This window comes from Bos indicus, chromosome 11 (assembly GCF_029378745.1).
Source record: "Bos indicus isolate NIAB-ARS_2022 breed Sahiwal x Tharparkar chromosome 11, NIAB-ARS_B.indTharparkar_mat_pri_1.0, whole genome shotgun sequence".
Lineage (NCBI taxonomy): Eukaryota > Metazoa > Chordata > Mammalia > Artiodactyla > Bovidae > Bos > Bos indicus.
The window spans coordinates 102,356,370-102,371,155 of record NC_091770.1 but is presented as its reverse complement, the minus strand read 5'-3'; the positions used below and the strand labels follow the sequence as shown (position 1 = coordinate 102,371,155).

The 14,786-nt window shown below is 57.8% G+C and overlaps 1 protein-coding gene across 1 annotated transcript; it reads right to left on the bottom strand.

The window, feature by feature from the left end:
• Positions 1 to 3,309: 3,309 nt before the first annotated feature.
• On the bottom strand, positions 3,310 to 9,861 carry BARHL1 (BarH like homeobox 1). Its single transcript, XM_019969572.2, has 3 exons — positions 9,396 to 9,861; positions 5,195 to 5,417; positions 3,310 to 3,604 (listed from the first exon to the last, which is right to left on the bottom strand). Exons 1-3 carry the CDS (start codon positions 9,859 to 9,861, stop codon positions 3,310 to 3,312), a joined length of 984 nt encoding a protein of 327 aa, XP_019825131.2.
• Positions 9,862 to 14,786: the final 4,925 nt, after the last annotated feature.

Here is a 14,786-nt window from a genome sequence, read left to right as displayed (position 1 = left end):
CCCCATATTTAGAAGTCAGAGAATCTGGACATTTCATGGAATGTTGCAGCCTAAAGCTTTTTTCCCTCATGGGCTTGTAAAATGCTCTTTTTTAATCCCAGACATCTTCATGTTTGGAACCCTATGGGCTGAGCATCTTCACAGGGCCCCCCATTCTCACGCACTAAAGGGCAGAGAGCCCTCGGTGAGTGATGAAGGAAGGCCGAGCTGATGCAACGCAAGCGACATTTTCCACTTTGAGAGAAGCAGAGCCAACTGACTCTCAGCAAAGGACATTCTGACAAAGCCCGGTGGATTCCTTTGATTGTTTTTTCTCCCCCCTGTGGTGAAGGGAGGCGAGATTTAGGGAAGCCCGAGGAGTCAGAGAGCCCCTTAAGGCAGGCGTATAAGGCAGGCGTATCCAAGCTGCTAGCACCCTTGGCATTTAACATTTGAGCCCTTCAGTGGAAAGTCAGCGGAAGCCATCAGAATCCAACCGTCGCTTCCAGGAGACAGAAATTTAAGGCACCCCCGCCCCCACTGGAGAAGTTGCCCTCCTTGCAAAGGGCGCTCCACTGGTCTTGTTAAATTGCCTGCATGACCACGATGCCTTATCTCTTAATCTGCTCCACCAGAGGAGAGGTTCAGAGCAAAGCCTTTCAGCGTGGAGGCGGCCGAGCACCCCTTAAAATCAGCTGGACTTCTCAAACAGGCTCAGAAGCCTCGAAACAAGACTGCTAGGGGAATCTCAACTTCTTTTCAACTCTGTTGCCCCTGCCCCCCTGGAGTCTAGGTTTCCAAGGGAGGGTGGGGGTGGGTCAGTAGAGGCACTGAGACGCTGCTTTCTCAGTGCCTCTCCTATTGTCTTGCCTGCTGGGGGGCTCGCACATTCATTCTTTTTTTTTCTATCTTAAGGGCGAGTTCACCCAGCCCCCAGGGTTGGGAACAGAGAAACCGATTGAGCCTTCTAAATGGATGAAAACCGAAGCCCACCTCACTGCAGAGGTTGTAAAGTTATTATTACAGATGGGAAGTGCAGGACAGTTTAAAATACTGTAATTATAAACTTGTCGGGGAGCCTTGTTCTTCATTAGTGTAAGATATGAAATCAGCTCGGAGGTACAAGGACAGTTACATAGTTGGGACTGTGTCTGCGGTTTACACGGCCGCTGTGTAAATGTAAGGGTGGTTGCTCCAGTCTGTCTCCTTCTCTTGCACAAAATGAAAAGCACACCAGTGCAAGTTGTCCTTTGATAGATTTTTAATATGATTTTAAAGAGTTTTGTTTGGTCTCATTCTTATTCAATGAGATTAATTTAAAGCACTTATCCCCTGGGTTTAAGTCAATCCATGTAGGATTTGGGCAGGGTGTGTTGCATGGGGGTAGGGGGGGTTTGTTTGCAGGAGGCTGTGAGAGACTTCTTTCCCACTTCATTAACCCTGAGTTGGGGACAGCCCCCCCCCTCGCCCCCTCCTCCAGCCAGAGCTGAGGATTTACCAACCCCCATTCACATGCAAAAGAACTCGAAAGCCGAGGGGCTCCTTAATTAGCTGCTGTGCATTTGGCAAAATTAGAATAATACCCTCAGCACCCTAGGAGAGAAAAGGGGTGGCGAGAGGGTGCTGGCGGGGAGGCGGGAGGAAACTGTAGCAGAGGCCAGCGGAGGGGAGTCAAGAGTGGAATCCGAACCCCACCCCTCCTCCACCAGGCAGTCCTTTCCTGGAACAGTCTGCCACAAACCCGGAGCGGGGCTGGGCTTGCCGGGCCCCCAAACTTCCCAGCTCCAGGCGCCTCCTGGGGAGTCTGAGCTGCAGGTGGTGTGTGGGAAGGGACCACCTGATTCCACCTCCCCTGTGAGCTGTGGGGCCCCAGGAGGTGACCTTGGCCCTTTGAACGGGAAAGTGAAGTCTGGAGTCTGGCTGGAGACTGAAATCCCTGTCCTGAGACCTGGAGTCAGAGGCTGGGGCCCCAGGGCGGACTTTCCCGGGGTTCGGCTTCCCTCTGGGTGGTGTCCCCAACATGGTCGTGGGGTGAAGGGGCAGTGAGAAAATGGGGGAGTCGCGTTCCCCAGCGAGGGCTCGTCAGGTCCTACCCAGGGCAGGGGCCGGGAGCTTCCTCGCCTGCCGCTGATGCCCGCAGCCGAGGCGCAGGGCGGAGGGGCCCACGGGGGGAAGCAGCCTCGGAACCCATCTGTCGGCCCCCGCGCCGGGCCGGCCGGTCACCAGCTGCTGGCGCCCTTGTTGCGGCCAGATGAGCCGGCTCAGCCAGGGCACCGCATCCCGGCCTGCAGCCCAGCCTGCCCGGGCGCTGACCCCACCCCGGCCCCCGGGACCGGCTGAACAGCGCGGAACCAGATGGAGAGGCTGGAGCAGGTGGGGGAGCCGCGCGCTCGCCTCACTATAGAGATGGGAAGACTGAGGCCCGGAAGGGGGACGCCTGCCCCCAGCCTCAGCTCTCAGAAAGAGAGGGAGACGAGTCACAGTGCTTCCTTACTGAGGGTGAAAAGAGCCTGAGTCCCAGAAGCGGAAAAGGAATCTTCCGGAGGAATGGGGAAGGGCCGAGCGCTGACCGACCAATGGAGCGCGCGGACAAGCGCCTGGTCATTTGTAAGAAGTTTATTTTCGACATTTAAAAAACGAGAGAACCCGAGGGGTCTGGCTGTCCCCCAGACGGAGGCTGGACGCGGGGGTTGGGGTGTGGGTGGGCAAGTCCCCTGGCCGCGGCCTGCCCTGCCTGGGAGGGCGGGCGGTGGGTGGGCACAGGCCCCAGACTCACTGATTCACGGACACAGTCACGGGCTGATGGATCACGAATAAATAACTTTACACTTTGCACACGTATGTACAGCTCTGCTGCCGGCCCAGGCGCGGGGCGGGGGCTCGCACACCCCTTCCCCTCCGTGTGTCAGGGCTGCGGGGTGAGGGCTCGGTGTACAGCTGGAGCGGGAAGCGGGAGAGCGCAGCAAGGGGGTCGCCCCACCGGCTCCCGGGAGGGGCGAGGGGGCGCGCCGGTGGCGGGGTTGGGGGGATGGGACGTATGTACACCGGCGATGGAAGTGGCTCCCTGATGGAGTGACCGAGAGAGAGAATGACGGGGAGGGTTAGGGGGACTCAGTCCGGGGGTCCGGGCCTTAGAAGACTTGGCATTTGGCCCTTCTGGGGACGCTGGGCCCGACGCCAGGGAGGGCCGGTCGGGGAGCCGCCCCCCGCCCCAGGAAGAGGCGTGAAACCCCGCGCCCTCCCCGAGGCTGGCGGAGGGGGGCCGGTGCGGAGCCCCGGGACGGGGGGCCGGGTGCGCCTGGGCGGGCGGGCCGGCGGGCGGGCGGGCGTTCACCGAGGCTGCGCGGCGCGCGGGAGGACGCCGGCCAGCGGTGGCAGCGGCGGCGGCGGCTCGCTGGCGCCCTGGAGTCCGTGGATGAGGATGCGAGGGACCAGAGGTCTCTGCAGGGCGGGCGGCGGTGCGCTGGGCCCGCGGTACAGATAGAGCGCGGCGCCGGGATCCAGGTTGGAAACCAGACTCTGCGGGTAGAAATAAGGCGACGGGAACATCCGCTGAAGCGCCGAGTAATTGCCCGCCTCGGCCAGCAGCTCCAACCCGACGGCCGTCTGTCGCTTCCACTTAGTCCTAGGGACCGAAATAAACGCGCAAGGCAGGGATCAGGACTGGGGCGCTCGGAGACCCCTGCCCCTCAGAGTGCCTGCCCCGGAGCGCCTGCAGAGAGGCCAGGAGGGAGCCCACTAATTCGTTCATATCACTAAATCACGGGTTGCCGGGCACGGTTTTCGCGCATTAAAGGCATCGATGCTATTAATCTTCCACGAACTTTTCATGACTGTCATCCCCGCTTTCAGATAAGAAAACTGAGGAGTGGGTCAGATCTCAGGGCGGCCGAAAAAGAGGAGACCCCGGGTTCTAAGCTAGGCTGTCTTATCCCCAGAGCCAGGGGTCTAAGATCGCCACACTTCGTGCAGGGCATCCCACCCAACCTGGGCGCTTGAAGCGGGATGTCGGAGCTCTCCGCCTCGCGCCCCCGTGCATCGGCCCCCGGGGGAGGCCTTGGAACGAAAGATCACCCTGGAGAGGGCCGCAGGGGGTGCCGGGGTCTGTCTGCTCGTGGTGGAATGGGGAGCGGTTGATGCTGCCAGCCGCACCACCGGCCCGGAGGAGACCAGCCTCGCCGCGGGACCACAGTTGACTGCTTCTGCGGAAGCCCGCGGGCCAGAGACCGCGGCAACCGCAGAGGAAGAGCGCACGGCCGCCTCCGCCGCACCCCGCGCGCAGGTCCGAGGCTTGGGGCCAGCCCCACAGTCTGCCCGGTCCCGAAGCCGGGAGGCCCCAGCCCAGTGCCGGCTAGGTTTTGGGGAAGGCAGGGAAGCGAGGCCACTCTGGTTGCCAGGGCTGCGGCCGGACTCCTGGGTGCACCTGGCCGGTGAGGCAGCCCCACTGAGTCGGACTCAGCCATACCAACCCCCATTTTCCTGCCTGAATTATTCATCATCATCATAATTGTGTAATTACTGTAACGGGCCTTAATTATTAATGCCCGAAGCAGTAATCGGTATTTATTATTAATGGGGCAGCGTGTTCTGAGCTTGTTTATGGAAAGCAACATTCCAGCCTCCGCTAAGAGTATGCGGGTGACTGTGGGTGTGTTTGTATTAGTGAATTGTGTTGACGTGAGTGTGTGACTGGATTGAGCGTGTGGCTGTGTGTGTGTTTTGTATGCATTTGTGTTTCTCTTCATTCTGTGAATGTCTTGGGAAGGAAGAGTAGGAAACACCAGGTTCGAGGCCAGTGCCCAGCATCAATTTTCCGGTCCCTCAGGCCCCAAGGAGCTAAGTCTGGGCCCTTTCCCTCCTTGAGTCTCAGGGACTAGAAAGACTGGGGAGGCCTGAAGAATCCCGGGAAAGCTCAGTGCCACCCCCTCTACCCCTAGCAGCTGCCCAGGGCTGGAGGGAGGTGGTAGGATGTGGCCTGGGTGGACAGGCTTGGACCTCCCATGGTCCACGTGTCCATCTGCCCACCTGATCGAGTCCTGTCTCTATCCCTCACTGTGGGCTTCAGGCAAGGCTTTCTCTCTCCGTCCGAGGCCTCACTTTCCCAGTTTCACAGAATGGGGAAAGCTCAGAGGTCCCCAGAATGCGGAAAGCTCAGTCAGACCCGTGTCCCGGTGGGTCCGTGGAGGGGTGGGGAGGAGAGGAGAGGGGGCCTCACCTGCGGTTCTGGTACCAGGTCTTGACCTGCGTGTCGGTGAGGTTGAGTGAGGCTGCGAGCTCCATGCGGTCCTGCACGCTCAGGTACTTCTGTCGCTCGAAGCTGCGCTCCAGCTGTGCCAGCTGGTGGTCGGTGAAGGCCGTGCGCGCCTTGCGTGGCTTTTTCAGGCGCACCGGGGGGCTGTCCCTGGAGCTGGAGATCTCCCGGTCGCCCTCCTCCTTCACTGCAGAGACACAGCCGCGCATCAGGGCCCAGCCTCACCGCCCGCCCGCCCACCCTTACGGTCTTGTGAATGTGGCTCCCGGTGGCGGTGGCCCCGCTGCACTCGAGCCCGTGGGGCCGTAGCAAAGCCACTCAGGGCTGAGACCTCCCAGCCCCCAGACCGAGGAGGAGCGACACCTCCGAGGAGAAATAACCCAAAGCCTACAGAGAACTCGACCCAGCTCCCACACTGCACGGACGCTCCCTGGAGGGATTAGTGGACCGACTGGGTGGATCTGCCAGGGGAGGGGAGCAGTGGGGAGGGGACGCAGGAGTTCCAGCCTGGTGGGCTGCTCCGGTGCGTGCTCCGGGGTTTAGGACTGTGCCCCCGATTCTCTGGCTGCATCTGGGCCAGGAAGAGAGGAAGCTGAGGGCCAGAGTCTGGGGAGAAGAACCTGCATTGAGGGACAAAAGCCTGTTCACCCTGGAGTAGACGGTGGTCCTGAAGGACACCCACATCTCGCCTGACCCCTGGTTGGGCACGAATCTATAGGGATGGTTCCCCTGTTTCTTAAACTACAAACAGCGCACAGGCAAAATGCGAACTGCCAGGTGCCCGATCAGGGAGCACAAAGCCGTTTGGAAAAATAAGTGACTCGTTTACCCCTCAGATGCACACATCTCTGAGGTCCGTGTGTCCTTGTCATTTGCCTACGGTGGCTGCCCTGTGTTTCCCCCGATGGTCGAGACACACCAGCAGGGTCCCCGCTCCTGAGTCACAAGGATGGTACTGGATAATGTGGTTTCTTTTTTCCCCAGCACTTTCCTTTGGAGTTGACTGCACCGAAAATGCACACTTGCTGGAGCAAGCTCAAAGACCTCCCTCCTTCTTCCCCTAAAGTGATGATACCACCAGAGACCATCTCCCCAAAATGGACATGGGGCTTCCCTCCCTCTTTTTCTCTATTTTTCCTTTATGCTGAGTTTCATTGAGCATGGTGTTTGCAGTGACTGGGTTCAGCTGAATTGGAGTTAATTTCTGTCTGTAGGAAACAATAATCCGGTTAATTGAGCCACGAGGGAGCAAGACTTTTCAACCAGAAAGCGGTTCGAGACTGGGAGGGTGCCAGTCACCAGGTACACCCCAGTGGTTGAGCCGGGAGAGCGCTAGCGGGTGAGAAACCGGTAAGAAGCCGGTGAGCAGGGGTCCACGCCTTCCCACCGCCTCCTCCAGACCAGCTCGCTGGCCTCTCCCTGCCCTCCTGGACTCGGGCCACACTGGGGCAAGGGTGCCTCAGGAGATGGGGATCTGTTAGGATGGAGGATCTTTTCTGTCTATGCTGGAGGATCTTTTCTGTCTATGCCAGGCAGGTAAAGTTTGAGCAAGTTTGCGGAAATGATTATCCAAACCTCTAACCTGATATTGTGGAAACCTTACTTTTTGACCTCATCATCTGGCCCTATTTGTAAATCCCCCCCATTTCTCAGGACTGAGCTCCAAGGTTGGGGGTGGGGTGGAGGTTGAGTTTGGGGTGTCCAGAAGAACGGGTTGGCTCCTGGGGCTTTTTCTCTAATTCCTCTCCCGGGCGCAGGCTGGAGCCTTCAGATACACACTCGCAGGTGCCCAGCCTCAACCTCCAAAGCAGGCTCAGTCAATCTCAACGCCTGAGAGTTCCAGGCCCCCCGACCCTGCCAGCTGGGAGCACAGTGCCCGTTTCGTTTCTCCATGGATATCGGCTCTTGCAAGCCAGACCGTGCGCTGCAGAACGCCTGACTTCAAAGCCCGGTTCCGCTTCTTTAAATGTTATGCTGAGGAACCTTTGATGCCGACTCGGATGGGACTGACCTTCCCTGCCTGCCCTCCTTGGAGGAGGGACTCTTCACATGGTAGGTGGATAGGGGAGTCGCTTAGCTGCCAACCCCGTGTGTCTGTCTGTCTCTCGGTAAGGTCTCCTGCTTCGGGTCCGCCTTTGAGAAATGCTCCAGAGGCGGTTATTTCTTCTCCTTCTTCACCTGGGACTTTGTTGATGCAAAGGTGGGGTACCTAGGGCTGGGGGAGACCTTCCTCTGTCTTCAGCTCCAACCCTATTTAAGTGATATGTGGACAGCCGGCCGTCATCACCACCCCGATCAGATATCATCAGGGACAAGAGAAGAAAATTGATATTCCAATTATCTTAACCGAAACCTTGACTCAAAATCCCACCTATGGGCAAAAAAATAAACAAATATAGAGACACGAGCCACACTCTTTCACCAGCACCACGCGGTGCAGGGGGGGCTTGCGACTTATTCTAACTATAAATCTGGGTGTTGTTGAGAATTATAAATAATAAAATATGCTGTTACACATATATATTTACCTTGCCTCCCTTGCTCCCCTTCACTTCCCCATCATACACCTGTCTTTCTCCCAGGCAAGTTTTCCTTGTCTCTCTAAACAGACCTGGGGGGAGGAGCAGGGCTCTCTGGGCCACAGGCGTCTGGACCCCCTTCCTCCAGCCCCAGCCCAACCTGCCCATCTAGCACGGCTGACCCAGGGAGACCTTGGAGTCTCCACTGGTTGCTTGGGGCAGTGGAGGAGGGAATGAGATGTGGAGTGGGGCCTCATATGGGTTTTGGTTTGAGGTCAGGGCATGTCCACAACCACTTCTTGGTTGGGAAGAGAGTGTTAAACGAGCCTTCCTAAATTTTTGTGATAACTTAGTGCAAACAAAGAAGGCAATGGCACCCCACTCCAGTACTCTTGCCTGGAAAATCCCATGGATGGAGGAGCCTGTTGGGCTGCAGTCCATGGGGTCTCGAAGAGTCGGACACGACTGAATCAACTTAGCAGTGCAAATATGGGTCAGGAGATGTAGGGCCCCCAAGACAATATAGAAGTTGGCTTTATAGGGAAGTTTTATCTCATGGAAAGCATTCTGGGAATTAATTATAAGGCTGAAAGAGCTCTAAACAGCCCCTGCCAGCCCTTCATTTTCTACTGGATGGGGACACAGGGCTCTGAAACTCCTTCCCTTCCTGCCTCCTGACTTCTCCCTGAGAAAGAACTTCGTGCCTCTGGCTTCACCAAAGACCTAAAGTCAAGGCAGTGGCCAGGACGAGAAACAAAATTAAGGAATTCTTTCTCTCCTTTCTTCCTTTCTTTCTTCTTTCCTTCCTCCTTCCCTCTTTCCTCTTAGTGCTGATCTCAGCTCCCTGGTTAAGACAGGATGGAAAGGAAACTGGAAAGATTCACGGGGTGAAAAAGCAAGTAAAGGGTCCTTCAACCCCAGTATAGGCTGGGTGCTGGGGGATCTCTGGGTCCCACACACACAGCCCGAAGTTAATTGCTCAGTGCACTTCAAATGAAATCCAGTGAGAACAGTTGGGTGAGCACAGAGACCGCTGAACCCGATCCCAGCCAGTCAGCCGCCTGCCTGACTGCTGTTTCTACTTTTAAGTGAGCATTTCTTTTGCATGATTCCCTGGACCCAGATCACACCCGGGGCCAACGGGAAGGAAAGCTGAATTGCCCTCCCCATCTGGATATTCAAATTAAAGGGTGGAAAATTGACTGTTCTCAGTGCTTCAGCCGGAATTTCCTGCTAGGTTTTCCCCCTTATAAAAAAGCGTTCGAGCAAGAACCCGTTGGGTCTTCTGTTGCTTCTGCAAGGTCTTTTCCCAGAGAGCCACTGGTCTGAGAGGCACTTGCTTCTGCCCACTGGAGGGTTGGTTAGTCCCAGCCGAAGTTTGGAAAGTTTGCTTTGTGTGTTTTCGGGAATCTCTCCTGGGTCATCACACAGAATTCCTCTCCTCGCTCTGCTGGACTCTTTGTTGCTCAAAAGCATAACCACGGGGCTAACTGACTGAAAGCTTCAGATGAGACCAGTGGCTCTGCCTGGGCCGGGGGCACTCCGGGTGAGCATGTTCATGTCCCCGCATGTGTGCACCCCAGTTTTAATGTCGTGTTCAGAAATGGAGCCCCCCTCCCCTAGGTTTTCACCTCCCACTTTCTTACCTTTATACTCAGAGTCCGATGAGGCGTTGCTGCCACTTTTGTCCAGCTTGTCTCTAAAGTCCTCCCCAGGCTTGGCCGCAAGACGGCCCCCAGGGTCAGGAGCGGCTGGCTGCCCGCTGCTAGAGTAGGGTGCACAGGCCGCAAGCGGTTTGCAGTCGGCAAGGATGTCCCTGATCAGAAAGGAGGAGGTCACGGTGCGAGACTGGGCTGGGGCCGAGAGCTGCCCAGGCTGCAGGTGGGAGTCCAAACCTGGTCCCGAAGCCCCGCCAGGCCGCGGGGCTCCCGTCTCCAGACAGTCCCTTCCTGGCGAGGCTGGTGAAGAGCAGTCGCTGCTGCTCTCTGAGCGAGGACTCAGCTCCAGGGGAGAGCGGCAGTCCCCGAGCAAGGGGTCCCCCTTGGGAAGGGCGGGGCTGCCCGCTCGGTGGGAGAGAATGGAGTCGATCCCAAAGCCATTGGAGCCTTCCATAGCCAAGCTGCGACCTGTCCTCCCCAAAAGCTCCCCACCCACCCCCAACCCCAGCCGCCGCTGCCCCTGCCCCTAGCTGCGGGCTGGCATGGGGAAGGCGGGCAGGGAGCCTGCGGGCACCTTGGATGGAGTTCAGCCTTGGGGGAGCCCAGGAGCTCTGGGCCAACCTCCTCTGCGCATTAGATCCAAAAGGGCTCAGCGCGTCTTCTGCAGCATCGCGCCGAGCCGCCGAGCCGAGGGGGGGTGGTGGGAGTGTCAGGGAGAAGCGGGAGGGAGGGTGCGCCAAGTTGGGGAGAGCCAAGGGGGAGACGGACGGCCTGAGCTCCCCTTTGGCACAGAAGAGATGAGAAGACGCTGGAATCTAAATAAAGAAGGGCTTTAAAAAAAAAAATCCAAACTGCACGCTTCTTCCAGGCGAGTGGTGGCCGAGGGCAGCGGGGTCAGTACCGCGGTTAGCAGCGGGCCCGAGCCGAGCTACCAGCCGAGGGATCGGGGCGCACCTGGCGGCGTCAGCACCGCGGATAGCGGCGGCGGCGGCCTTCGGCGCATGACGCTCCACCTGGCCGGGGAGGTCTTCTCTCCACGCTCCCACCGCTCCGGGGGCCCCGTCAGCACCGTGGACAGCGCCTCCCTACTCCGCGGTTGCCGCTCTCCGCCCGTCCTCCGCGCGCGCCTTCGCCTCCCCCCCTTCCTTTAAAAAATGAACTTGTGTCACTTTTACTTTGGGGCTGGGTTTTTTTTTTTTTTTTTTTCGTTTCTTCTTCTTTTTTTTTTTTCCGTTGTGTTGTGTGTGTGTGTGTGTGTGTGTGTTTTTAAGGGGACTCGCCCACGTGTCCCCGGAGTGATGACGCTGATTGGCTCTGGCCGATTTTGGGGGTGATGTCACGGCTCCGCAAGCCACTGCCCGATTCCTTTCAGTTTGATTAAAAGAGACACTGAATTAATTACAGCACAGACCCAACTGTTTACCGGCGATTTCCACACGGTTTGCTTTCATTAGGCCGGTGATGAGGCTCCTAATGAGGGTGATTAGCCGAGGGGGGTACAGGCGGGCGGGGAGGGGTCCAAAGCCCGGCTGCCGCTGCCGTTGAATTAGGACGTAAGGTTTTTAAGTTTTTCCCCTACACTTTCCCACAGTTATTCAAATTATTCTTCCATCGGGCTGTCAACGATACCTTTTCTACCCCCTCCCTACCTCCCTGCCCGGCCGTTGTTGTTGTTGTTGTTGTTTTTCTCTTTCCTCTAGCAAGAAAAAGGGACTACACCCAGCAGAAAAAGAATTGTATGTGTGGAGAAGAGATTTTAATTTGTTGCGTCGTTTTCGGGTATTTCCTTTGCGGTCTACATGTTTTTCGTGAAGGAAAATCTGTAGCCCCCCTTCTCTGATCTCTTTGGACCTGGTGGGCCTGGCAGGGGTGGGGAAAGCTTGATGTCTGCGCCTGGAAGGAGACAGAACGATGGCTTCACTGTGGGGCGAGGCTGGAAAGCTGGGCAGGTCGGGTCTAGGACGTTAGAGGGACCCCGAGAAATCCGTGTGGCCCGAGAGGGGCCGCGCAAAGGACCCCAACCCAGTCGACAGTCTCTCCTGCGGCGGAGCGTGTCTGGGGGGTCGGGTGTTTCTGTACCTCTAAAGAGTAACCTGCGCGAGCTTCTGAGTGCGAATGTAGACGTCTGCTAACGACTTCGCATTTCGAGAGCAGTGAAAGCCCGCCCGAGGATTTGTTTTCAAAGCAGGGCTGGAAACACGGTCTTTTGGCTGTGAATAACTCGCCCTCTCCACCCTCCCCAACTCCGTCACGGTGGTACTCCAGCTCTGCTCCTTTCGGGGTTCGGCCTCCTGTGTGGGGCCCAGGGCTGCGGGCAGAACTGAAGCGCATCTGGGGCCTGGATCCTCTAGAGGCGACGCCAGGGGTGGGCGACCGGCTCTGTGGTCAAAGGGAGGAGGAAACCAGCCCGCGCGCCTACCAGAGGCGCCCCCCCTCCCACCGGCCAGAGGCGCCCTTCACCCGCTCTGCGCCCGGAGCTCAGGCCTTTCCAAGCGGGAGGGCACCCTCCTGGCCCCCCTCCCCTCGGGCCCCAAGAAAATACCCTAGCCCGGCGTCAGACTCAACATCTAAGATCGCAGCGGAATAGCGAAGCGCCCGAATCCCCCCACACCCGAGACCCGGCCGGGAAGGCCGGTGCAGCTGGACGGAGCAGAAACTTTCTTCTCCCTCGAGCCAGGCCGGCGGTGGCCTCTCGCCCGACTCCCCGCGCTCTCCCCCTGAGCCTCCCGGCAGATTGGAAGCGGCCTCGCCGCCGGCCGAGCTGGGGGCGAGGACGGGCGGCTCCCCGGGGACGGCAGGCCCGGCTCGGCTGCAAGCTGTCGGGGGAGGCGGGAGGGCGGGCGCCGAGGGGCCAGGAGCTCACGGGCCCCCGCCCTGGCCCGGCAGCCGCTGCAGCGGGCGCCTCGCGCGCCCGGGCCGAGCCGGATTGCCGGTTTTCGTTTGGTGGACGGGGAGGGGGACATAAATCACGAGGACCCTGGGCTGCCCTCGCCCTTCCCGGCCAGTCCTCGACTTGGGCCTTGCTCTCCCTCCAGGCACCTCCGGAGGTTCCGCTACCCCCTCTACTGCTCACCCCACCCCCGCTCCCAGCCTGCTGCCCGCGCCTCGGGAAGAACCTCATCTCCCCCAGATCCCAGGGTCCCAGCTTGGGTCAGCGGGCCCGTCATCCTGGGCCTGTTAGAGATCTTGACGCCCCGGGCCCGCATCCGCAGCATCCGCTAAGCCGAAAGCAAGTCCGGTCCTGCTCCGCCCGCGGCGGTCCCAGCTGCCCCTGTCTTGGGCGGACTTTTTCTGGCCTTGGAGTCTTACGCTGGGGTTCGGGTGCCCGGCCCAGCGAAAGCGATGCCTCCGGCGGTGCAAGGCACTGCGCGGGTATGGGGGGTGAGTAGTAAAGGCGGGGGTCAACCTCTTACCCTGGAAAAAAAAAGGCTAAACCACCCCCACCACCCCCGCGCCTCCGCCCCCGCCACCTGCTGCAGCCCTAGCCGGCTTCTCTGTGATTCTTCAAGCCCAAGAATACACAGGTTGTTATATTATCATTCGTTTTGAATTATCTGGTATACGGTGATAAAAACATGCTATGCCATTTATCCCACCTGGAGTTTGGATCCAGCCCACTGTTGCTAACATTGTTTTATTCCTATTTGGGGGTTTCCAGCTCCACTACTGTGCCCCCATCTTTTTCTTTTCTCCATCAAGGGGATAGTTCTTGCATCTCAGCCTGTCCACAGCCTGAGAGGTGTGTGTGTACCCACCTAGGCTCTTGTTTAGCTGGGAAGAAGTCCAAGAATTGGAACTTTACTAAGGTTCCTGGGGCTCCTGGGTGGGTGATCCACCCCTCACTTTGAGAAAGGAGCCTGGTCGATCCTGGAGGGGTGGACGGTTCAACAAAACGGGGTGTGAAACATGGCAGATTAACCTCTGAGAACTTCATTTACAAGGCAGGAAACAGACCTTGCTCCCTCTCTGTCCCTTCTGAGCCCCAGCCCTCTACCCAGCTGTCTTGACCCACCTCCTCCACCCAGGGAAGGCAGAGGCTTGGAAGACTCAGGGGAGAAATGGCAACGGGGGAGATGCGGTCAGATCCAGGACTAGCACCCCCCAGACCGCTGTTCTGGGCTCCAACACCTCCTCCCCAGCCTCCTGCCTCTGGGATCCTCTAGCTTCAAATGCCGGCCCCCTGGCCATCCAGCCCTTTGAAATTGCTTTCTTTTAAACCTTCTGTCTCTCTGTGGACCCAGAGCCCTGGAAAATCCCAAACCAAGCACTCACATGGCAACACCAATGGAGAAGGAGCCATTGCTCTTCTCCAGGGCAAGGAGGCAGCTGCACGGACTGGCCCACAGGAGGCTGGGGCTCTGGCCCTGCTCCCACTCCGCGCAGCTCCTCTCTCTTGCCTGGACTTTTGCTTTGGTCCAAAGACATTAACATCGGAGGCTTGTAGCAAGAGGCAAGGATGGGAGAGGCCCATGCCGGCTATGAAGTGGCCTGTCTATGGACTTCAGGCCCTCTGCCCAGTCGGGGGCTCTGGGCTTGGGTTTGGCTTTGGGTCAGGATGGGGCCTGGGTCTCTGGCTGAGCAATGTTTCTTAGCAACTTCCTTATCCGTAGGCCCACCTGCCTCTCCACTCCACGTCACTCAATACCCCCAGTCCTGAGCATGGAAAAGGCCTTATTTTGACCAGTTTTGCTCATTGACTTACAGGCAGAGTCACACGGGGAGATGTGCTCGAAGCTTTTCGTAAACAGTCCTCAAGTCTTTTCTTCTTGTGGAAGATTGTAGCTTGAATGCCATCATTCAAGGTTCTGAGTACCTGGAGCCAAGGGCAGTATACCACCAGTGGAGTGAGGTGGCTGGGGATATGGACTCCAGAACGGGGCAGGCCTAAAGTAGAATCCTGGCCCTAGAGCCCAGGGCTGGGGCTAAGGTGAGGCAAGTGAGGTGAATAACACAAGTCTATTGAACCTGTTGCCATTAAAATATATATATATATATATACACACACACACACACACACACACACACACATATACATATATAGTTGGCTGAGTGGCATGTGGGATTTAGTTCCCTGACCAGGGATCAAACCCAAGTCCCCTGCATTGGAAGCGCAGAGTTTTAACCACTGGATCACCAAGGAAGTGTGAACCTGTTGCTGTTTTGTCCATCAGGAATTTTTAAATTTTGATTTCAAAATATTGCATTAAAATGTTGTCCGTCTTGGTTACCGAGTTTGGCGGAAAGTCAAAAGGTTTGTGTCCTAGCCTGGGATTTGCCTGCCTCACCATGGTCCCAGCCCTGCTCTGTGACCTTGAGCTTTCTCAAGGTTACCTTCTGGGCTGTATGTTTTTCAGCGGAGTTGCGCCCTTCACGTGGTCG

Coding starts and splice junctions, on each gene's coding strand:
- BARHL1 (XM_019969572.2), bottom strand. CDS start 9,861: ATGGAAGGCTCCAATGGCTTTGGGATCGACTCCATTCTCTCCCACCGA. Junction 5,418..9,395: donor ATCGGACTCTGAGTATAAAG/GTAAGAAAGTGG, acceptor GTGTCTCTGCAG/TGAAGGAGGAGGGCGACCGG. Junction 3,605..5,194: donor ACCTGGTACCAGAACCGCAG/GTGAGGCCCCCT, acceptor TTCGGTCCCTAG/GACTAAGTGGAAGCGACAGA.